We start from the raw sequence: 23,351 nt of genomic DNA, 5'->3' as shown, positions 1-23,351 counted from the left end.
AAGAAATGCTTTGTGAATATGAAGGCAGAGATGAACGGTGACAAAGTTGCCAGCATTGTTGCCTTGCAAAATTAAACTCCTTGGTTTGAATTTTTTGCACAGACTTTCCAAGCTCTCCTCATGCAGGAGGTGGAAAAGTCCAAAAATATGCATGTTAAGTTAATTGGTTTCTCTAAAATGCCTCTACATATAAATGTGATGTTGACCAGTCTAAAGTGTAACCCGCCTCTCACCCAATTATTTCTGAAGATAGAGACCAGCAGACATTTTCCATTTCGACTGAGGGACTTCCGAGAGCTTTTCTTCCTACAGCTCTGCATGTTTTATTCATACAAAGGTTCAGTATTTAAAAGGGTAAACTAAGCTCTCTTCTATAAAGGTTATCTTTATGAAAAGGTGGCGAAAGTTTGATTTAAAAAAAGTGTGTGGTTAAACTACATTGAGACACAACACTACCAGTGTCAGTGTAATATACATTTCACAGTTTTTGATTTTATAATAATTTGCTCTTATAATAATTTGCTCTTGATTCCAACTCTGTGGAAACAAAACCAGTGATAGTGAGTTTCACAGTCCACTAGTTTCATAATGTAGTTTTTCCAGATGTATCTTGTTTTGATCTATTATTCAGATAATTATGTCATTTAAGTAGCTCTCATTTATGCCTTGTATTAATTCCCCAACCTCTTCAAGTATCACAATAGTTTTAGTCACATTACACTAAATTTCATCATGCACTTAATAAAAAAAAATTATTTTCATTTGATTCCTGCTTTATAAGTCAGACATCGTCTGAGGCTAAAGTGTCATCAGAGGCCCTTTTTGATTTTTTTATTCAGAGGAAGTAAAACTGCATCAATGGTAGTTTATCTCCTACTTGGCGTGTTTTTCCTTCTTTTAAGTTGTCATCTGACTCATTCATTACTGCAATCTCTGGAGGAATCGAGGAAATCAGGGTCGGTAAAATGTTGTGAAGCATCAGCCTGGATTTAGCAGAGATTTAACAGAGCTGCTATTTTCTGTTCATTGTGGTTCTGTATCCACAAGCAGCACGCAAACCTTATTGATCTCTTGCAGTGATGCACTTCTTATTAGGAGGATGTGGGAGTTTATTTAAACAAAATTATGCAAACTGTAGTTGGTACATAGCAAGTTCAACGGAGGCATTTATCTTGGCGAACAGTTTATTCTATTTTTATTCAGCAAAGTAACAGGAGGTACTGAAATTAGCTTAATTTGTTGGTGTGGATCTGCAGGAAATGTGTGAATGCAAAAGCTAACAACATATATATTGTAAATGAACAGAAAGTTAGAGGGGATGGAGACTGTATGTAAAGAGTTTTGGGTTTATGAAGGTATGGGCTGGTATGGTGATCATGGCCTCACAGACTAGTCTGAATTTGCATATGTTGGCACAAGGATAAATACCAAGTTTTAAACATCCAAGTGCCTTTCTCCAGTCTGAATGCCCTTTCGTTAAATAAAACCCCTTTGGATCCATAAAGCACACCAAGATGGCCACACACATTTCAGTCAACATCATCTGTAGCTTCAACCCTCATGTCAAGGCTGCATATACAGTAAAGCTTTTCATTCAGATATAGAGATGGGAAATGAGGCACTGAAATGGGATACAGTTGATAAGTTTTAAAAATGTTTTTATTTAAAGATATCAGTCTGTGATAAATTAACGCCATAAAAGTCATTTTAATCTTTCAAACCAGATTAGAGGCCCTGCGCAGCGTTGGCTAAAAGCTGGGTGATGGATCACGTATGAGGGGATAAAGGAAGCCAATCATGACTAAAAAGCACCTACAGGATTTTGGGAAGTGTTGAGAAAATCTTTTCCATCCAATGCGGCACAGACGGATATATCAGTGTGCCCTGGAACTGAACCCAGAAAGAACATCCGTCTGCATTTTATGGTGATTGCCTTTCAAAATGTTCAAAGGAAACAATCCGCCTGCATAGGAAAGGATCATATAGAAATCTTCTTCTCATAATCACATCATCTACTGCCAAAGGGAGATTAACCCTCAGATGTTTCCCACATTGGGATCTATGCTGTTAAAAATACATTTTATTTTTTGTTAATTTGCATTTCGCCAAGCAATTTTTTTTAACAGCTTACCAAAGGATGCACACTTCATGTATTATTTTAAAACCCCTTTACATACAAACTCAACAAAGAGTACAATCAGTGTTAAATCAGGATAATATCAAAATGCAGGGATGACTAAACTAAAGGGAAATCAAAATGCTCAGACTCTGTGACATGGCACAAATGGAATAAAAATAAAATAAAATGTCTGCAAAAGAAAAATATTATTGGAAAGTATCACACAAATTGGACAGCACAATGCATTGATCACTGTTACTGAGTAAGATGACTCTTAATTCCTATTATAAAAATGTTGGGAGTTCAGAATACATGTGAAGGAAAGTCAATAGAGACGGATGATGATGACTTTTTGTTTTAAGAAGGTATTTTGTCTTTGTTTGTGGTATTGACACCTTGTTATACAGACAACAACTCTGATTTGTATGAAATTTGAAATGAACATCATGGTTTTTGGAGCAGAATAACAAACACATTTATGTTTAGTTATTTTTTTTCTTCATGATCTCTTTGAGGTATTCACAGTTTTTGCACTGAAATTAAATTACATACAGGTGCACGCACTCACAAAACAAATAACTTCTGAGGGAACTTGTTTTATTTAGTAGTATCAGAAAAAAAGGGGGACTAAGAACTGTTCATCTTTTTCATCTCCATACACTTTGTGTTGATTTGTCACAAAGAGTTCAGATATCATGCAATAGGTAGCGGTTATAACGCAACGAAAACTGAAAAGGCTGAAAACTTTTGGAAGGCACTGTTACGTGTTCCCAGTAGATATACCTGGATTTGAAACAAGAATCTCCACACTCTGATGCTCTTAACTTGTTTTTTTTTTCTTTCTTTTTGGAAATTCAAGAAACCAGCAAAAGTCCACTTTCTTTCTACATGACAAGCACTTTGGATTGTCATGTCTGAGAGAGCTCTACACTCTGCAATGTAATGCTTTTACACTCACTGTTTACACACAAACACAAGCATTAAGAAGAGTATTTGTGAAATTAGACTTTTATGGTAAACAGGGCAGCAGGCTATTATTAATTATGACTATTATTATTATTGCGTAGGCGTAGTAACCATAGCGTCTCATGTTTCTGTGAAACGCCCCTTTTCTTTGGAAAACTTCGCCCTCGTCGGCCACCGTATGATGTCGTGGCGTTTACTACGGTGGGAAATCGGCGTCACAACTATCAGGCTACGGTTTAGTTTCGCTTCCAACCACATTCAGCCTCCGTAATTTTCATCCACACCTCAAATTCATTCCGGGAATCATTCATTTCAGTGGGTCGAGATGAGGCGCGCCGGAATGGGTAGGAAAAAACAATCATACCTCACGGTTCACGTTTAGCTTGTTTGCTAATTAGCTAACGTGTTTGCCATCTGTTTACTGTCCCGAACTCTTGTTTTAGGCTTTTGTTTTTCACCCAACGGGAGCACAAGGCTAATGATAAACCTTACTGACGGTATTTATTTATTTTTTCTTGCAGGTGAAGGAAGCTCTGGACATTATGTACCCAGCGGCTACAGTGTGCATGAGGAGGAAAATGAGCATCTTCAGGAGGGACTGAGGAACAAAGTCAGCGCCCTGAAGAGTGTAAGTGAGCACGGACCCAAATCAGAACCGGAGACGATTAGTAGAATTGCTATTTAATTGTTCACATGTTGCCAATATCACTGTCTTAACAGCTGTCGATTGAAATCGGAACCGAAGTGAAGTACCAGAATAAAATGTTGGACGACATGGTGGGTTTCACTTGGTCATTTTGTTTACGCTTCCTCCACATATAAAAGCCAACAAGTGTTTTCTCCCGTTTCCAAGTTAAATGGTAAAAAAAAACCCCAAAAACAATCCCCTTCTATTCCTGAATTTTAATTGTAGAGCACTGTGAACTGCTTTGGCCAGGCTTTTTCTGTATTTTTATTTTTTTTTTGCAAAAGGGAAGCCTATTCAAAACCTTGATCCATCCCTCCTATTGAAACAGCAGCTCTAATTCAAAACATCTCTTTCTTGCAAATGTATTGGAAACAGTGAGGCGTGTGCAACTCTTAATTCTGATTAAATTAACAGCAGACTCACAAAAAGAGCCAATTTGATGTTATTCACTGTATTTTAATCTCAAGCAGTGCACGTGATATCCAGCGTGTATTTTGAATACATTGCCCTAACAATATCATTAATTCAAATGTTGTCACTTTACAATGCAATACACGTATGTAGATACTGGATGGAAATAAGGTGTGAGAATGTCAGTGTTCTCATTGCATGTTTTGTACCAGAACAATTTAGGTCTTTAACTTTACAAAAGCCCATCTCTTTACCTCTCAGCACACATACACCTTTGTGGAGTTCACCAAGGCTCCACTCTTGGGCCAATTTTGTTCTCTGGACTCTCTCACCCAACGGGAGCACTGCTGTTAGAAAAAAAAATCTCCTTTCATAGTTGTATAGATAAAACCCAGGTGTAATTGCAATGAAGTGGGTTCATTCACTTTAAAAACAGTTTCACTTATGTAACCATTAAGACTTGAGGTCTTTAAATGTTCTGAGTTTCAGTGAGAAAAACTTTCTGTAAATTATATTTGGACACAGTGGTCATTTCAAAAAACCTCATACATTGAATCTCTGTTAAGAAAAAAAAAACACATTATCCTAAAAACCAAGACTTGAGTCTGACTTTTAATTCTGAATAGATTTAAACAATGTTTCAAAAATTTCAAGAGGTTGATCCATACATTGTATGCCAGCTTTATTGTAACCGTTTCATTCACTGCCTTTCTGTTTGTTACTGCATTGATTGAAAATTTTACTACTTTTAGGGATTTTGTGTATTCAAATTTTATTTCCCTGTAAAGTAAAAATTGTGGTAAATATCTGTTTCCGGTGCGCTTTCGTTTGATTCCAACTTTTAACCCCCGTGTTTCCCTCTGCAGGACTCGGACTTTGACTCGACGGGCGGATTGCTCGGTGCCACCATTGGTCGAGTCAAGAAGCTGTCCAGAGGCAGCCAGACCAAACTGCTGTGCTACATGCTGCTCTTCTGCTTCTTTGTCTTCTTTGTTCTCTATTGGTTTATCAAGTTGAGGTGATAAGAGCTTCCGCTTGGACTTGGACCTTTAGTTCCACATCGCTTAGTTCCTGCCTGATGCATTTCTAAACTAGACTGACCCAATGGTGATAATGCAGAGGCATGGAGTAAAAATAGGATGGTATTCGATGATTCGATGATGTGTGCTCAGTTTCTGAGCCGCGGAAGGACGCTCAACTGTTTCTAAAAGTACAAACCGGTTCATTTATGTGAAAAAGACATGATGATAAATGAGCTGAAATATTTTGTACTCCTAAAGCCTTGCTAGTATTCGTCTATGACTCAGAATCCTAATATTAGTGTTTAATATTAGGATTTAATTGGTAATAACACAGTTATGAACAAAAATGCAATTAGTGGAAAGATAATTTCACAGCATATGTTAAAAGTCATTTCTGATTGTAAAAAACACCCTGAAGATGCAATTTGAAAGAGTTTATGTTAAAGAATCAGAAGATTTATGAGAGCAATATTGTTTCTTCAGATTACACGTAAAAATGTTACTGTAAATAAACACATTTTATGTTCTGAACATTTACGTGTGTTCCATTATCACATAATGGCTGTCATGGCAATCTGCATACATTTAGCAATGTATAAAAATGCAAGTTTTATACATGTTAATCAGCTTTTTTTCTACAAAAATAAGGAAAATCTATACAATTAGTTAAAATTACAAAGGAAAACTTGAGCGCTTACTTGTCTGATGAGAACAAGCAGACAAAAGTAAGTCTCCACTGCTAAAAACATAAATATGTCAGAATTGCACTTCAGTGTTTAATGATTTAGCAACACGTTCAGGACGGGCGCGAAGTCAGTCCAAGGGAAACCATCGATGAGATCACTTCCTGGGCAGCGTGTCCATGTATTTGCAAATGATTCCCAGCATGACCTCATCAGCTCCTGCACCAATCGACATCAACCTGGAATCCCTGCGCAAAAATAAAATGCAAATAAGCATAAGACAATTTATTATTTTTGGGGGGCAATTTAAAGTTTCTAGGAATGCCAGTTTTTGCATCCCTGAAAGTTAGGACGCTGTAAAATATCTAATCATTACAAATCATTAAGCCTTAAGAAGTACGTGGTGACGGCAAGCATCATTAAAACCCTAACACACATCCTTAGCAGTGAATGCACACAGCGGATTAAATTAAAGCTTGCCGCTTCGCCAGAGACTAACTTGCAGATGTTTCGTTCGGTTTCCATCTGCTCAGTTTGTTGAGGCATCTCTGAACAGGTAAAGTAAACAGAAACCTGAAGGAGAAACGAGCACAGATGTGTTGCTCACCTGTAGAATCTGCTGACTGGCACATCACTGGTGTAGCCCATCCCGCCCCAGTACTGCAGACAGCTGTCGCTCAGTTCTCTCGCGAGGCGGCCGCCCTTTAACTTGGCCATTGAAGCCAGCTTGGTCACATCATTACCTTTGATGTACATTGCTGCAAAAAGATTTTATTTATGTTTTTAAAGGTTTGAAATCAAAGACAAATGTGTGGAACAATATAAAATTGAAAGAGATATGAAACAAACATGCTTTAAATTCAGAGTCAATAGCGATTGGCTCTGACTGATTTTTATCTTTTTCTCATTCAAGCTTTTTTTCCTGAGCGACTGACACTTTTATCATAGGAAGCCTGGGAAAGGCTGTGAGTGATCCGCGTTCTTTCCTCTTTCACTGTTTGGTTGGTTGGGTGTATAATTATGCAACTTGTGCCAAACAGGTGCAGAGGCTTTGACTCGTGGAGAGCAGATTGTAAACTGAGATGCATTCATTCTAAGCTTCAGACCACTGGTAGACAAAGACAGTAGCTTGGTCCTGGACTCCTGCCTGACAGGCATCTGAGCCACAGAGGGAAATATGTGACAGGTGCCACATATTCATAAAAATACTGCAAGAATTCAGCCATACTGCCGGTGTGTACTGATTCTGAGAGTACTGGGTGTAGATGTGGAGAAATGGCCGATAAAAACCCATTTCTGAAACAAGTCCGTACAAGATCTACTCTTTTTTTTTTTTAACAAAAGATGAAGAAATGAAAACTGTTTTTCTGTTCTTTTAATAAAACATCGATTTTCTTCAGAGTAGGAGAGATATTGAAATAAGACCAGTTCGATGAATTAAATGTAATTAATTATTTCTGTGCCATCACTTCAAACTTGCATCAACCTGTGACGACCCTTTGGCACATCTGCATCATCTTTAGTGATGTGGTCGATGAGCGCAGGCTGTTAGTGACCAGCTTTTAACCAGCTGGAGACACAACCACACCTCCTTGATGAAACACCTCTGCATAAGATGCTTCTGTGCGTCAGACCTCCTCTACCTCGTCTAAACCTACCATCTGTCACAATCTTCATGTTCGGACTGATTAGCACTGACCGTACATGAAAAGAAGGAAAGAGAAAGAGAGACGAGGACAAGGCGACTGGTTGTTTTTCTTCCCGGATTCAGTTTTACTGCAGAAAATGTCAGCATTTTCTTTTCCTCACTGCCTGAACCAGGGCTCAGAGAGAATAAAGGTGTTAGGATGTAACTCACACTCTGGAGCGAACAATGACCTTTTCTTTTTTCGTTTTCCCCAGCTTCATAAAGTGACTGTACCTGTAGCGCGGTACAGGAGGGAGCGGAGCAACTCGACTTCCGTCTGAAGCTCGGCCAGCCTGAAGTGAACTGCCTGGTGATAGAGGACAGGCTGCTGGAAGACCTTCCTCTGCCGTGTGTAATTGATGGTGTCCTGAATGATGCTGTCCATTGTTGTGACAACTGGAGGAAATTGAAAAAAAAGAAAGAAAGGTGAAGTCGAATTGTTTTTGGTTTCCTCATCGTTGAATGTATTCATTTCAGACTTTTAATTGCTTATCAAACTTTCCCTTTTTCACAGTGAAATGATTATGCAACTAGCAACTTTCATGGATTTTTAAAGCAAGCACTTGGTGCACAAGCTTTGTTTTGCATACATTTCCACTATTTTCTGGTCATACGTACCTTGGCAACTTGCAGAGAACAAAGATAATGTTTTGATGTAATTTTCAAGAAATATGTTGATAATGGCGCACATGCAAATACTCCAGCTCAAAGATCAGTAAGCTTACATTTTTTCTAAGAAAATTTCACACTACAACTGGAAGATATTCTAAATATCCAAAATAAAACACAACTAAAGTAAAAAGGGGAACCACATGTACAACTGAGCCCACAAATAAAATGGATTATCAAGTCTAATAACAAACTCGCCATTGAAAAAATAATCATCAGAATGAAAATGATCAAGTTGATTTTATTTATCCTGTGAAGAATTGATTGTTTATTGGGACAGGCTTAAATACTTGTGAGTTTTTGTACAAAATTGAGCCTGTAAAGACATTTTGTAGGTTAGAAAAAATGTTAATTAACTTCTAACTTTCACATGATTCAAGTTTTTAACATCTTGACACTTAAGATTGTATCTTTTGTTTAAAGTGTGCCCTAAAAGGAAAATGGTTGAAACAAAATATCGCAACCCAAATATGTAAAGACGTTCACATTCACACTGATGATGGGGAAATTGAAACTGCTCTGCTGATCTACTGATTTGCAGCACTGCGAGTTGAGCAAGTTGTCAGACAGACGGATGTGCAACCATCCATTTCACGAAAGGCATTCTGGTTTGCTTCATTTCGAAAAAGCTTCTTAAAAATCCTGCCAAGAAAACACTGAGTCAGACTTCTTTCACAAAAATCAAACAAGCATTAGGAGCTTAAACTGCGTGACCCGAACTCCCTGTTTTTTGAAACCCTAATTAAAACCAAACAAAAATACCAAAGAAGACGATGGAATGAAGGGGAAAAACTAGAGAAACAGAAAGCTGGGGAAAGAATAAATGTTTTGATTGGCTTTTTCCAGGGAAAGAACGCTACACTCACTATTGGCCACGGCCCAGAGCCTTTCTTCCTGGAACTGAAGCATCTGATAGGTGAAGCCCATGCCTTCCTGGCCGATGACGTTCTTGCAGGGCACGCGGACGTCATCGAAGAAAACTTCGGCTGTGTCTGATGACCACATGCCGATTTTATTAATCTTCCGGGCAATGTGTACTCCTTTAGGGGGAAAACACAAGAAATACAGGAAATTCGCATGCACTCAAAACAAATATTAGGAAATAATTATTGCCAGTTAAGAAAACAACGGTGAAAGATTTACCAAATTTAAAGTTCAAAGTTTGGCTCATCAAACTAAATGACTTTTACAAGGTCTTTAATTTTGCAAAATGTATAAAATGAATATGAATATGACATCTTTGACTCTACCTGGCAGGTTCATGGGTAAACAGATGAGAGATTTGTTCTTGTGTGGGGGTCCATCGCTGGTGTTGGCGAGGAGACACATCCAGTCGGCCTGTGTACCACTGGTTGTCCACATTTTTCCTCCATTTATCACATATTCATCCCCTTTTCTCACTGCCTTGGTTTTAATACCTCCATTAAAAGAGCAGTTGAGTGTGAGTAAAGGGTGAAAGAAATCAAAATTTTGAAATTTTGCTTAGTCAAAGGAGAGGTGAAGACAATGTGAACACTAACACTGACTAAACCAAAGAAGGAATTAAAGACAATAAATTATAAAGATATCTCAATTCCATCCTAAATATCTGCTCATAGTAAAAATACTGCAGCTGTGTATTGAATAAAAGGTAAATAAAATGCCTTTTATTTATTTTAAAGGTTCTCAAGATCCCTTATTTTTAGCCGTTACTCGAAATGGTGTTGGGAGGGGAAAAAAAAACATGTTCTGATCATTTTCATTCCTTTGAATACATACTTGAGACATCGGAGCCGGCTCCGACCTCACTCACACCAAGACAGGCCACTTTGTCCCCCATAATGGAAGGCAGCAGGAACTCCCTCTTCAGCTCGTCTGAACCAAACCTGTGCAGTCACAAACAAATGCAGAGACGCATAGGAAACCAATACGACCTGATTGAGTTGCATGAGTTTTCTACATTGAATGAGGACCAGACAAGTAGTAAGAAAAAAAAAACTGTCAAACTGTGTTGTGTAACTGTGCTAAGAAACATCCACAATTACAAGACTGCCAGCGCTATTGGCCCAGGGGGACAGAAACGAGGTCTCCTGAGGAACCGCTCCCCCCGTTTGAGCAGCTCTCTTCATATATAAACCTTGTTTCAGGCGTAGGTTTCTTCTATGTCTTAATTAAGCTCCTGAGACTCAAATTGTATGTTTCCCCGAATTCTGTTTTGTGTCAACAGCAGATGCTTCTCAGCAGGGACACTTCACACAACAAGTCTATCTGGTTGGCAGATAGATGCCACATCCAGCTTGTCTCAGACACAACACTGTGGTCAGTGACAGGTAAAATGGGAAACATTTCAGCAGAAAATCTCCTGCAACCTGCCTTTTTGCATAGATGTGAATATTTCCACAAAACAAACGCACACACATATCTGATCTTTTGTCACGGAAGCAAATCCAGATCACAGGGAACCCGGTGGAACTTCCCCTGACCATAATGTTCCACTGATCCCCAAAATGTACTTCAGACAAAGCTGTCAGTGTGTAATGAGAAGAGGACATACGTCACCTCAGAAGGATGAGTCATTGTTCAAATAACACAAATTTTACTGCACTTAAAATGATCAGCTTCTCTAATTTTACTTTTTATAGGTATATGGTTGAGCAAAATGGACGTTGTTCTTTTTATATGAACTACTAACAACAAGTCTCTGAAATTACAAGCAAAGATTTTGGATTTATTTGCAGAAAATGGTCAAAATAATAATAAAAAGATGCAGAGCTTATAGACCTCAAATGATGCAAAGAAAGCAAGTTTATAGTCATTTAGAAACAACAATGCTAATGTTTTAACTCCGGAATATTTCAGAAATCAATATTTGGTGGGAAAAACCACAATGTTTTCTATGGGGTTCAGTGGGCTCTTAATTTTTTCCAGAGCTGGATAAACCTTGTGAAACACAATTAATTGAAAAACATTTTGTGAAAAGTTGGGAGCAAAAAACCAAGCGCAGTTTTTGGGACACATTTGACTGATTGCGATGTCATTTTAAAATAATTTCAACAATCAGGTATTATCAGAGGATTACCTGGCCAGAGCTGGAGTAGCCATGTCACTTTGCACGCCAATGGCCATGGGAATGCCTCCGCAGCGAATGCTGCCCAGCTCCTCTGCTACGGCGACACTATAGCTGAAGTCCAATCCCAAGCCGCCGTACTCTGCACAAGACAGAAAACCAACAAAGTGAGTTTTTCTGGTTTATTATCATAATATGCGTTATTGATGCTTTCTTCTTTATTTATGAAAACTGAAAAGGTGTAGAACCTTGCCATTAAGAAAAACAAATCAGAAAGAGCTGCCTGCTTTGGAATAATATCCCAATCATCTTTTTCAAACACTTCAAAGTTGAAACCACATTCCCGACTTTAATCTTTTCTGTTTTCTGTGATGAAACCATCACTCACAAAACACACTCAGGTCTCTGTACATAATCATTGTGAAGTGAGCTGTTACGGCAGTAACATGCACTCAGATTAATAACAGGATGTTATCCTTAATTGTGTTCTCTGTAATTGCGTGTAAAAAGCGCTGCTGAGAGATCAGCAACACACTGCAGATAAGGGTCACTGTAATTTTTCTCCCATTCCATCTCTTCTACTTGGTTTACGAAACATGATTTGAGCCATTAGACGACATATTTGCACCAAAATCCAAACTCACCCCGTCAACATCTGGTGTCTACTTCTTCCGTTTTGACAATGGAGAGATATTTACCAAGACCTCAGGTCCTTAATGGAGTTGAGCATTGCTTTTTAAACCCAAATTTGTCATTTTAAACTTTTACTTTTTCCTTTGTTTGCCCTTCATTATCTGTTGCCACACTTACTGTGAAATAAAGTACCTTATTCCAGAAAGAAACAAGCAATTGGTTATTTCATACAGATACTGAAACAAAGTTATTTGCCTGGAGGATATTGATGAAGCCATTTGAACAGCAGAAGGTCTTGCCTAAAATTTTTCATGGTAACAAAATGTTGCGCTGACCAAGAGGTGTTGGTAGTCTGCTTTACTTCTTTTGTTACCTAAAGTTTTACATTTTAAACACTCACTGCAACATCAGCCCTTCTTAAACTAGAAAACAGAAAATTTACCTCAAATTTCAAGAATTTCTCTTAATCTGGTGCAGTAAACCTTCTGGAAATTCATATTTAAAACTAAATATATGACGATAAACGGGTGTTCAAAGAGAGATAAGAAGGTATGCTTTATTAATATTGGAGAAGGATAAAACAATTATCTAGAGAGATGTGATTTAACGATCGAAAGGTGGAGATTACAGCAAGTGTCTTTGCGGATCTTCCTAAAAAAAAAAATCAATTGGACAACTGCAGCTGATCCACAATACTGCTGCTCACATTCTCGGTAAATCCAATAAGGTAGAGAACATCACCCCATTATTAATTTCCTTCCACTGACTCTCTGAAGCTCAAAAGAACAGACTTTAAAATAGTTCTGTTAGTTTATAAATCACTGAACTGCTTCACACCATTAAAGATCTGCTGTTGTTGAAACAATCTTCCAGATCCCTCAGGTCTTCTGGTTCTGGTCTGCTCTGCATCCCCAGAGCCAGAAGCAAACGTGGAGAAGCAGCATTCAGCTTCTATGCTCCACTGATCTGGAACAAACTTCCAGAAAACTGCAAAACAGCTGAAACACAGAGTGCCTTTAAATCATGGTTAAAACCCCAGCTGTGTAGAGTCACCATAATAATTTTGATCAATAATACATTTGATGTATTTTTGCCTAATGATGGCATTTGATCTAAAGTAATGTTTGCTGCTGTTTCATATTTTTTGCTGTACTGTATTAACAATAAAAAGAGCACTTTCAACTGCTTTTGTTGCTGAAATGTGTGATACAAATAAACTACCTTTGACCTAACGGGACACTGATGATGTTTGCAAACCCCCAAAGCTGCCAGTACGACTGGGATCATCACGTTTTCTGTTTGGCCTACTTTTCCACTGATGTCTCCATGAGAGCGCTGCATAAATGCACCGCTGAGATGAAGCAGCCCATTTGATAATGGGCTAGTTTTTATCTCTATAGCAGCCTTTGAAGAGCACCGACTGTCTGCAGCGAAGAAGATGGGTGACTTTTTAAATATTTCGCTGTCAATTTTCCTCAGTGGAAAAAAAAATCTCTAAAAATAAAATCACTTCCGCTTTCAATCTGAATAGATATAAAACTCGAACATGTTTTTGTTCCCAGCTGAACACAGAAATTTCAGAAAGTGAAAATAATAAATTTGTGCCTGATCAAGCAAATGAGAGCCGTCCGTTACTCATTCATATGGTTGGAAGTAACAAGGTTTCACTTAGTTTTTTTACTGACGACATATAAAAGCAAGGGCTTATCAAATATAATTTAAAGGAAACTCGCTACTCTGATTACCCGTCACACTGGTAATCAGAAAAAGAGAAAGAGCAGTCCTGTGGACCACAAAGGAGAGAGAATAAAAGCAATAGAGCCAAACAACTGGAGACACAAAGAAATGGAGATAAAGTGGGATAAGTAAACAGGGGAGAGCTGGGTGTAGCCAAAACTAAGAGGAAACAGTTGCAGCTGCGCGTTGACGGGTCTCTGAGCACTGGAAGCCCTGCAGCGGCTGATATGAGCAAAGGTGGCACTAGGTTTACCCTGCTTTAAACAAAACAGCAGGCTGTCTAGTTCAGCCAGGGAGCAAAAGCAAAACAAGCAGAACTCTGTTGCACATGTCAACCCAAAACACATATGTCCCTCTGGAAAAGCAGCTGTTCCTCACCATAGGTTGATATAGGGTGGCGCTCCATATAAGGAGCACAACGTCAACCGTAGTGATGATAATTACAATATATAGATGTTTTTATTTATTTTAGCTGGTAATGATCAGACATTAGAAACATGAGTATATATAGTGAATTGAACTTTCATATTTTGACACCTAATATATATATATATATATATATATATATATATATATATATATATATATATATATGTTTATCTATATATATATAAATATATATATATATATATATTTATCTATATATATATATATATATATATATATATATATATATATATATATATATATATATATATATATATATGTTTATCTATATATATATAAATATATATATATATATATATTTATCTATATATATATATATATATATATATATGTTTATCTATATATATAAATATATATATATATATATATATTTTTTTTTGTTGACCTTGAATAAAAATATAAAAGATTTTTGCACACATTTAGATGTGAGCCCCTAAATTGCACATGTAGAGATGGACATTTTTGTAGATTATTTTGATTTTTGAAAAAATTCAGATAAGAGGGAGACTGTCTGTGAACATCAATATGAATTCCTGCCACAAATCCTCAATTGGATTTAGATCTGGACTTGGGTTAAGCCAATCAAAATGAATCTGCCGCATTTAATTGTACATCTAGAGTCAATGCCCTGCTGTTCTGGCCATTGTCCTGAGTTTAACTTCAGAAAATCAGCACCACAGCATAAAGGGGGAGTATCCTCTATGGTTTAGTCAGAAACATTATAAAAACAAGAAACGGTGTGAAGACACAAAACTCAATTAGAGGTTCTTCATTTAAACATGTGCATTTTAAAAAACTCAAAGTGAAAATGTGGAAGCTGCCAGGCGTATCTGTCAAATCGAGGACAAGGCCATTTCCATGCTATAATCTGCAGATTCCTCGTTCTCAAAGCAGAGGAAAACAGGCAGAGAGCCAAGGATCATCTTTGGCTTCTCCCTCAACGTGGGGGCGCAAGAAAAACTTCCTGTCCTGTGTGTTTTGACCAGTAGTGTTGAGTGGAAAGCTAGGTACAGAGCTTCATCACTGAGGCACACTGGAAGGCACCCAAAGTTATTAACAGAGTTATTAACAGATGCCCTAAAGTTGTTCAAAAAAGGTAAGATTAGGGAAACATGATTGAGCAAATAAGCCACATTTTTAAAAGTCTTTTTTTTCACCAATTTGTTCCATCTTTTTAAAGTGTCCATCAGCTTCTGTGAGGTTTAGCAAGTCAGTGAGTAAGATCTCCATCAGATGTTTGAATCCTGGACAGCCATCTATCCAACTGGCCAACGTCTTGAAACATCAATTGATTATATAAAATCTAAAAGATGCTTTCGAACAGATTAAGTCATGTGCTTTTGTGATTCTACTCCATGAATCACTTCTTTATTACACCAGTTCATAAATCCCTACTCCCGCTCAATTAATCCACCTTTAGAAATCAATTAATTCAATGTAGCATTCCGTAAATGTGCTTGATTGATCATCAGCATTATTATAGTAAACATCATGTTACTCAAACTGCAGGTTTCTTTTAACAGCTTTATTCCAGTCTTCGTCCCTAGGAACTCTGAAACTTTTACAGAGTAAAAATTGTCTAAAAATAACTAAAATTTCAATGTTATGTTTTAAATGATTATCCTAAACTTAATTTTTACACTGACATATTGACAGTGATATGGTACATCTCTACTTTAGACTACTACTGGGAAGATCCTCCTTTCTAATCTTCTCAACTTATGCCTAATGCCCGTGCGCTCAGCACATTTTAATTCCTTCGTCCTCCCTCTTCTCCGACCTACAGGCTCTCTCCATGCTATCTTCTCTTCAGAACTCACTATCCAACACTGTCCATGACATACTTTGTTCTTTTCTGCATCAAAGGCTGTGACTTATGCTGCCATCTTCTCCCAAACATAAAGATAAGAAAAAGGTGGAAGTTATTATGAGACATCAGTCTGTTAAGGCAGGAACAAAAACACTGAAACATCTAAAGTCTGGTTATAGTTAGCAACACATTCAGAAGTTTTGATTCATCTCAATCATAAGCAGTGATCTTTTACTGTCTTAATCCCACTCTCTCCTCCCCTCAGACATAACCACACTGCAAACACAAGTGGAAATGGTTTATAAAGCATGCAGAAGCAGGTGTTTTGAATCGTGACCGAGATATTTAGATAAAAACTGAATCCAGGGGTGCTGTGTTGGTGCAGGGGCAAAGCATGACCCACGTATTGAGGCCTTAGTCCTCGTGGCGGTGGTCGCAGGTTCGATTCCTGGCCTGGCGACATTTGCCGCATGTCTTCCCCCTCTCTCATTACCCTTTTTCCTGTAAAACTACTTTCAAATAAAGGCCACTAGAGCCAATGAAACCATTTAAAAAAACAAAAAAAAAAAAAAACTGAATCCAACTCTTCTGAATTGCGAACCTGCATGTAAATTATAATCTTTGACTGATGGGTCTTCCGATCTATCTTTTTGGGTTCAAGATGCTATCATTCAAAGCAATATCTAAGCTTTCACCAGGATTTTCCAGGCTTCCGACATGTTATGGATTTATTAAGGGAATTTCTGAAACAGATTCACAAACAGAATCTGTACCGAGCATTTATCATGTCAACTGAGGCACAGATGATTAATCTGGTTTCATGTTTGTTGAGCTCTCCAAATTAAATTCACAGGGATACAAATGGACTCAGTTCTGTGCCAAAGATTCCTTTTACATACTTGACAGGAAATAGATGAGTTTTTTTTTTTACTAATCAAACATTCTTTTTTTTTTTTTATAAAGGTTCAGCATCCTGTCTAGCGTTGAGAAATATGTTCAAGAATGGAGGTTATCCTAAAAAAAATGGTTGTTTTCAACAGCAAGAATGTTGAGTGCTTCAGATCCCAACCCAGCATTAAATGTAGCATTGATTAATCAAGCACATTTAAAAATATGGGTTCTGCAATTTCTATTAACATCCCCCCAAAAAAACAGAAAAATGAAAAAAAAAGAACATTTTGTAAATAGGTTTTTATCATGCTCCATAATAAGAAAAATTCCTATTATTTTGGTGGCTTTGAAATCATGATTATTGGTCTTCATTACTTTGAAAAAAAAAAAAAACAGGTAAATAGAATCAGTGTGAATTGTGGCTTTAAATGTAAGAACATTAAGTAGATTTTTGTGGAGCGTCAAGTCCTTCATGAAGCTTGGAAACACTTTCAATTGGTTACAGTCATAAATGGACTGTGTGCATTGGGATCAGGGGTGTTAACATTGTGACACTGTAAACGTTCAGCAGAGAGGTACGTTATTCTTGCCATGACGTCACTATCTTTTTTGCTCCTTCAGATTCAAGGACCAAAAAATGACTGCTTGCACATAAAATTTTAACGATCTATGAGAGCCCCCTAGTGGTTGGACAGATTAGACATCAGTTTAGCTTTCAGCACGTCATGCAGACAGCATAATTTAGTGTAGAGTATTGCGAGCTACTACTTGGTAATTTTTTTCTATATTTGAATTGCAGTTGTGTTCAATCTTTAGCAGGTAAAGATGAAGATGTCAAATGTTTTGACAAATGAAAATAATCAAACTGGAAATTACGGTGGCCCTGAGGTGGAGACCACATCAGCAAATTAATTGAAAGCACAATTACAAATTACAAAAGCACTACAACATGAACGAAACGGAAGAGGTATGTCCCAGCGGGAGACGCAAGAACTTGCTGATTGGCTAGTAAAAGCTCGCTTTTAGTTTTGAACTGGAAGTCACTCTGGCTTTAACCATCGTTAGAACGTTAAAGATACATGGCTTTGGTGGATGATGCAAGTCTGCATTTCACTGAAACTGAAATATGACCAAGTCTGCAGAACGTCCTGAATATTCTTTTAAACTTTGCCTTCAATTTTACTTCTTTTTTGTAGCAAATGCCTGAAGAAATGTGGCAAAAAAAAAAAAAAAAAAAATTGTGTTGGATTTCTTTGCCCTCCCCAACTCAATGTACAAAATTTTGCGCTGATTACAAAAATTAGCGCAACATCATCTGAATTTATTTCAGGCTTTTTTTTTTTCACATCTGCTTTTACATCTGAAAGCGTTGCAACGCTTTCGTTCGTGTTGTAGCGCTTTTGTAATTTGTGATTGTGCTTTCATTTTGCTGAAGTGGTTTGCACCTCCGGGCAACAGTAGGAATTGCGACAATATTGAATACAATGTAACTTACACAAGAGCACTGTTTCTCGTGGCATTATGTCTCATGCAATAGCTTTCAATAGCAACGAGCTCGCACCTCCAAAATCATCGGACTATGGATGGAAATTAGCATTAGCATCAACAGCATAGTACATCCATTGATATGAACTGTCCTGCTTAAATAACATCAACCAATCAACTTCAGTACAACACAGTGGAAAAGGTTCTGTTTGTTAAACATCTCCTGTGACTAACTTCATGATCTAGATCTGTTTTCCTTTGACACTTCAATGAAAAAATATTCTACATTCATAAGGAGATTTTTGATATTTTAGCATCGAAACAAGTGTTTATTTTAGAACTCTAAAGGCTCAGTGTTACTTACTATTACTGCCAACTTACCAACTGGTTTGTTCACTCCAAGAAAGCCTGCATTTCCCAGTACCTTGAAGACTTTGTGAGCTGGAAAAGTCCCTTCTGCTTCCCACTGATCCACATAAGGGTTAATCTCCTGGTCGATGAGCTGCAGCACAAATAACAATCCAAAAGAATAATCTTGGACATGTGTGTCACTCTGTGTTGTTACATTAAGCATTATGTGAACCGTTTTCCCAAGTAACTAGAGTACTATTTGTACATAATTTGCAGGATTTTTCTGCATAAACATGTTTTATCTCATCCATTTAGCTAAAAGTGATTGACACGCAACAGAACATACCACAAGAAAAACATGCATCGTTATTTTTAATGAAGCTTTTTGTGTGGCATTTTTCTGTTCTCTAGCCTGCCTTTTAACACTAACAGAGACAAGCTGCTGCATATCAGCAAAAGTGGCCTGCAGAAATGGTTCTGTGGGAGTCTTCAACCATGAATAAGTATTGGGAAAACTGGGGATGTCATTGCATTTGAAAAATGGTGAAGTTGAAGGCTAATATCTGTACTGAATTCACCCAGTTACAGTAAAAAAAAACATTTCAATATGATTTTCACAGAATTGTTAAATGTAGAAGGGGCAATAGCAATCTCAATAATTCAGCTCAGTACGCACTGTTAAGAATTTATGTTGAAAATTATATTAATCAAATTCCATCTGCATGAACAGTGACTCTGCTGAAACCCCAAAGCATAGGTTGCAGATTCTAGAAAAATAAAGAAGCAACTAAAAGCATCAAGGAGCAATTTCTTCTTTTAGCATGGCAAGCTGAAGAGTATTTTATTTTAACAAATAAAATGCTAAAATAAATGTTAAAAAAAAAACATTTGATGTGATCACACATATTTTTAACATTTTATCTTTAGCAAAAATGAAGGTTCAAGCTAATCTGTATGGGTAATAAATAATTATTTGAAAATAAATAATACTATAAGTAACAACATTGTAAAAACTGGCCTGACTGCCAGTATAATGTTATATTAATATTTTTCCAAAATTATGGCTTCAAAACAGAAAAAATATTTGTCTGTACCATACCTAAATACTACAGATGTGTAAGAATAACAATAGTATTTCATAAGGAAAAATATGAAAAAATGTTTTCTTACACCACACATTGTGGGTCAACTAGCTGAAAGAACGTTCCTATACTTTCTCTGGCTAAAAACAAATGTAAATTATGCTGTTTCAAAATATTTACTGCTGCAAAAAGTGCAGATAGTTACAGAATGGAAACCAAAGGAGAAACAACAATCAGAATGATAAAGGTAAAGTTGTTTCTGGCAAGCATACATGGAAAGCAGGGGACTGTAGGCTTGATACTTCAGCAGATGACAAAAAAATAATAATTTGCAAAAATAAAAAAACATAAAACTTTCTTTTTGTTAAAGAAAATAACTTAGAAAAATCAAACTAATGCTTTACCCTTTAAGTTAGCTAACCCACTAGAATCCAAAATTGTAAAAAATACACCAAATAACTTTATTTTCACGTTTTAATAAATCCTTATCAACACCTCCAGACCGCAGTCAAGCTGCAAAATGTGCCTACAGTCATTTATTACTGCCAAAACATACAGATGCCAAGCCAACTAGTCACAGTTAGGCCAAAAGAAAAGAACAAATTGTGAGGGAATATAAAAAAAAACAACAAACACAGGTAACCCTCTCATTTAACTTGCAATCCACATGAAAAGTTCAGATCGTGAGGAGGAAAAGGGAGGGACAGTTAGCAGCGGAAAATCCAAGCAGAGGTCATCAGGGAGTAACCCTAGATGTCCTAATGTCCTCAGAAATGTCATTTTTCTCATTTCGTGCTGCACAGCTGGGAGATTTCACACGAGTGAGCTGTCTTTTAGTAACATGTGGTCAGAAACGTTGCATTGCGAAGAATTTCAGCATGCTCTGTTTGGAAAGTTGATGCTCTTCACTGTACAAAATATTCTGGATATGACAAAATTAGGAAGGATTTTCCCATTACAAAAATATTTTTACAGTACGGCTGGACATTCAGGGGTTTTGGAGGATATGTGTAAAATATCCTAGTTAGCATGGCAAAATATGACAAAATAATTTAGAAGTAATCTTTTTATGTTTTTTCTAAACACATTCATTTTTATCTGGAATATATTCAAATATCACATATATTAATATTGTCAAACATGTTTTAATCAATCATTACGTTATTATTAATTACTAAGAATGGATTGGTACGCAATGATGACTGTCACAAAGTTGTACAATAAGAGCTAAATGCTTTAATTTAAAACAAAACCAATAAATATACTTTCTTCTGTTAAAAAATGTGCCATTCATCATCATTTTGGTTTCAAACCCTTAAAAACAAAGTCGTTTTCAAGGGCTTAATGAGCAGGATGTATATTCTTTGCTTTGCGTACTTAGCCTACAGTCGGCTGCTTTACAGTGTAGGTTAGTTTTAAAACGCTGCTGCCCTAATTAGAGTGATGCATGGTGAACTTATTGATAAGCTGCAGGAAATCTTTCACTGCATCCAAGCAAAGCAACACATGACTAAGTGCTTCCTAATAATATCAGGAGAATCTATTATTCATCTTTCATCACAGCAGCTGCTTTGTTAAAAATCCCGACTCTGCCCAGTTCCTGGACATGTTCAGGGCTATGAAAGCTCATGGTTTAATGTTTCTGTCAGATTTACTGGCATTCTGTGACCGTAACCTTCAGCACTGACTGGGGATTTCCTCCAACAATAATCGTAAGTAATTTATAAACACACTGCTCTATAGTATTTTTTTTAAAATAAAGCATTCTTACTCAAAGTCCCCTTCCTGCATTGCCATCTTATTGTTCTGGATTTCCTTTTTCACATTTACATTCTTCCCAATATTCCCAGTGCTGGATTATTTTCAGCCTTCCGGCATTCTTTAATTAAAAAAAGAGAGGAAGAAAGAACCTTTATTGTCTGACTAATAAAGCTTTAGTCAGACAAAAAAAAACTTCTCTTCACTTTATGCCACATTTCTGCTTCCTTCCCCCTGGGTCTCATTTTGCTATCATTGAAGTCCATTTCCATTTTTTGTCTGGCAAAATAAATCTAAAAAGACTCACGTTGATTACGAGTTGTCAACCTATTTCTTTCGAAAAATAATTAGCAATAATAATGTGTCAGAAAGTATAGGCGCCTCTTGAACAACTATAAAAGTCACAAAAGGCTGAACTGAACTGAACTGTGTGCGGCTCTATTCCTGTTTGGGCCAGTTGATTTCTAATAAATATTTTAAAAAATTATGACTAACTGTTGAACTAAAATGAACTTATTAAACTGAGATCCTATTGGTGGATAAAATGTACAGTCGGAAAGCCTAACTTGTAGACAATATGAGCAGATTAAAGAAATTCACTCTATTTTATGACATCCATGCTTGACATGAAATCATCTATCAAAGACGTCCTTACCTGAAAAATACTTAGCTTGTCTTTTACATTGCAATTAAAATGTGAGTTCAACTTAGCAGACATAGCCAAGTTTAAGAGTAACCACACAGATGTGCTAAATATAAATAAATATTCAGTTTGGTGGATCATCTTAGACGCCCTCAACACATTCAGACCTCAACCATTCTCATGATTGCCTGCATGTTTCATGTCATGTTCTGGAAATAGAAAGATAGAATGACGTAACCATGCAGGAGTTAGAGGACAGGTGGATAGATATGGTAAAAGTCAGCAGCAGCAATGCAGAGTCCTCTAACTCCTGCATGGGTTAGAGGTCTCCTGCAGGTGGGTTAGTTAAACTACCTTCAGAAAAGATTTAGCTTGTTTCTCTGCAGTGAAGGACAGTGCGGCTGCAAATATGAACACCATCAAGCAATGGAGGACTCAAAACAAGCTAACTTTGACCTCTCACCTAGTTTTCAGCTTTGGTTTTCTCTGCCTTTGACACTTTATGTTTTGAACAAGTCGATAAAATACTTGACGGTCACATCCAAAGTAGTCACACTGTTATGTCAGCGTTGACTTGCTCCTTGCCCTTTAGGTTAACTGTGATCAAATTAGGATGTTAGCAATCCTGCGTACCTTCCTGAGGGCCTCCTTCAACGCAAAGTGCTCTTGTGTGTAGATTAAATGGTCGTCCGCGACCTCTGGGGGCTTGGGCGACACAGACTGAGAGGAGCCGTGCGTAGAAAGCAAGCGAGCGCCTGAAAAAGAGGCGAATTTGTACAAAGTGCGGCGGCAGAGTAGCATCTTTACGCGCAGGGCTGCTTCTGGCAGCGCCATCATTGTTGACGTTCAGCTTTTCTTATTGCGCATGCGCGAATTGGTTTGCGTGTACAAAACTGTTAGTGGGAATCAATGAACAAAAAGTACTAGAAATCTATTCATGACTTAAGGAAATATTCATTCATATATATACATTTTTTTGTATTATTATTATTCGGTCACAGTTAGTTAATTACGTATCTATCTATCTATCTATCTATCTATCTATCTATCTATCTATCTATCTATCTATCTATCTATCTATCTATCTATCTATCTATCTATCTATCTATCTATCTATCTATCTATCTATCTATCTATCTATCTATCTATCTATCTATCTATCTAAAAAAATCACAGAATACTGTAATTTGTGTCTTTTGACCTTAACTTCAAAATTATGCAGT

General features: G+C 37.1%; 2 protein-coding genes across 2 annotated transcripts; one reads left to right on the top strand and one right to left on the bottom strand.

Moving 5' to 3' along the window:
* The first annotated feature begins 3,247 nt into the window (after positions 1–3,247).
* bet1 (Bet1 golgi vesicular membrane trafficking protein) lies at positions 3,248–5,737 on the top strand. The gene is made up of 4 exons (XM_055058848.1): positions 3,248–3,429; positions 3,607–3,713; positions 3,806–3,862; positions 5,051–5,737. The coding sequence occupies exons 1-4, from the start codon at positions 3,411–3,413 to the stop codon at positions 5,204–5,206; spliced, it is 339 nt and encodes a 112-aa protein (XP_054914823.1). The 5' UTR covers positions 3,248–3,410; the 3' UTR covers positions 5,207–5,737.
* On the bottom strand, positions 5,626–22,978 carry zgc:85777 (uncharacterized protein LOC405871 homolog). The gene is made up of 9 exons (XM_055058847.1): positions 22,762–22,978; positions 18,676–18,796; positions 11,304–11,433; positions 10,004–10,110; positions 9,496–9,663; positions 9,112–9,285; positions 7,811–7,972; positions 6,497–6,647; positions 5,626–6,137 (listed from the first exon to the last, which is right to left on the bottom strand). Exons 1-9 carry the CDS (start codon positions 22,963–22,965, stop codon positions 6,047–6,049), a joined length of 1,308 nt encoding a protein of 435 aa, XP_054914822.1. The 5' UTR covers positions 22,966–22,978; the 3' UTR covers positions 5,626–6,046.
* Positions 22,979–23,351: the final 373 nt, after the last annotated feature.

Source organism: Poeciliopsis prolifica, unplaced genomic scaffold (genome assembly GCF_027474105.1).
Source record: "Poeciliopsis prolifica strain line A6 unplaced genomic scaffold, Auburn_PproV2 SCAFFOLD052, whole genome shotgun sequence".
Lineage (NCBI taxonomy): Eukaryota > Metazoa > Chordata > Actinopteri > Cyprinodontiformes > Poeciliidae > Poeciliopsis > Poeciliopsis prolifica.
Note: the sequence above shows the minus strand (reverse complement) of the source record. Positions and strands in the feature narration are given on the sequence as shown.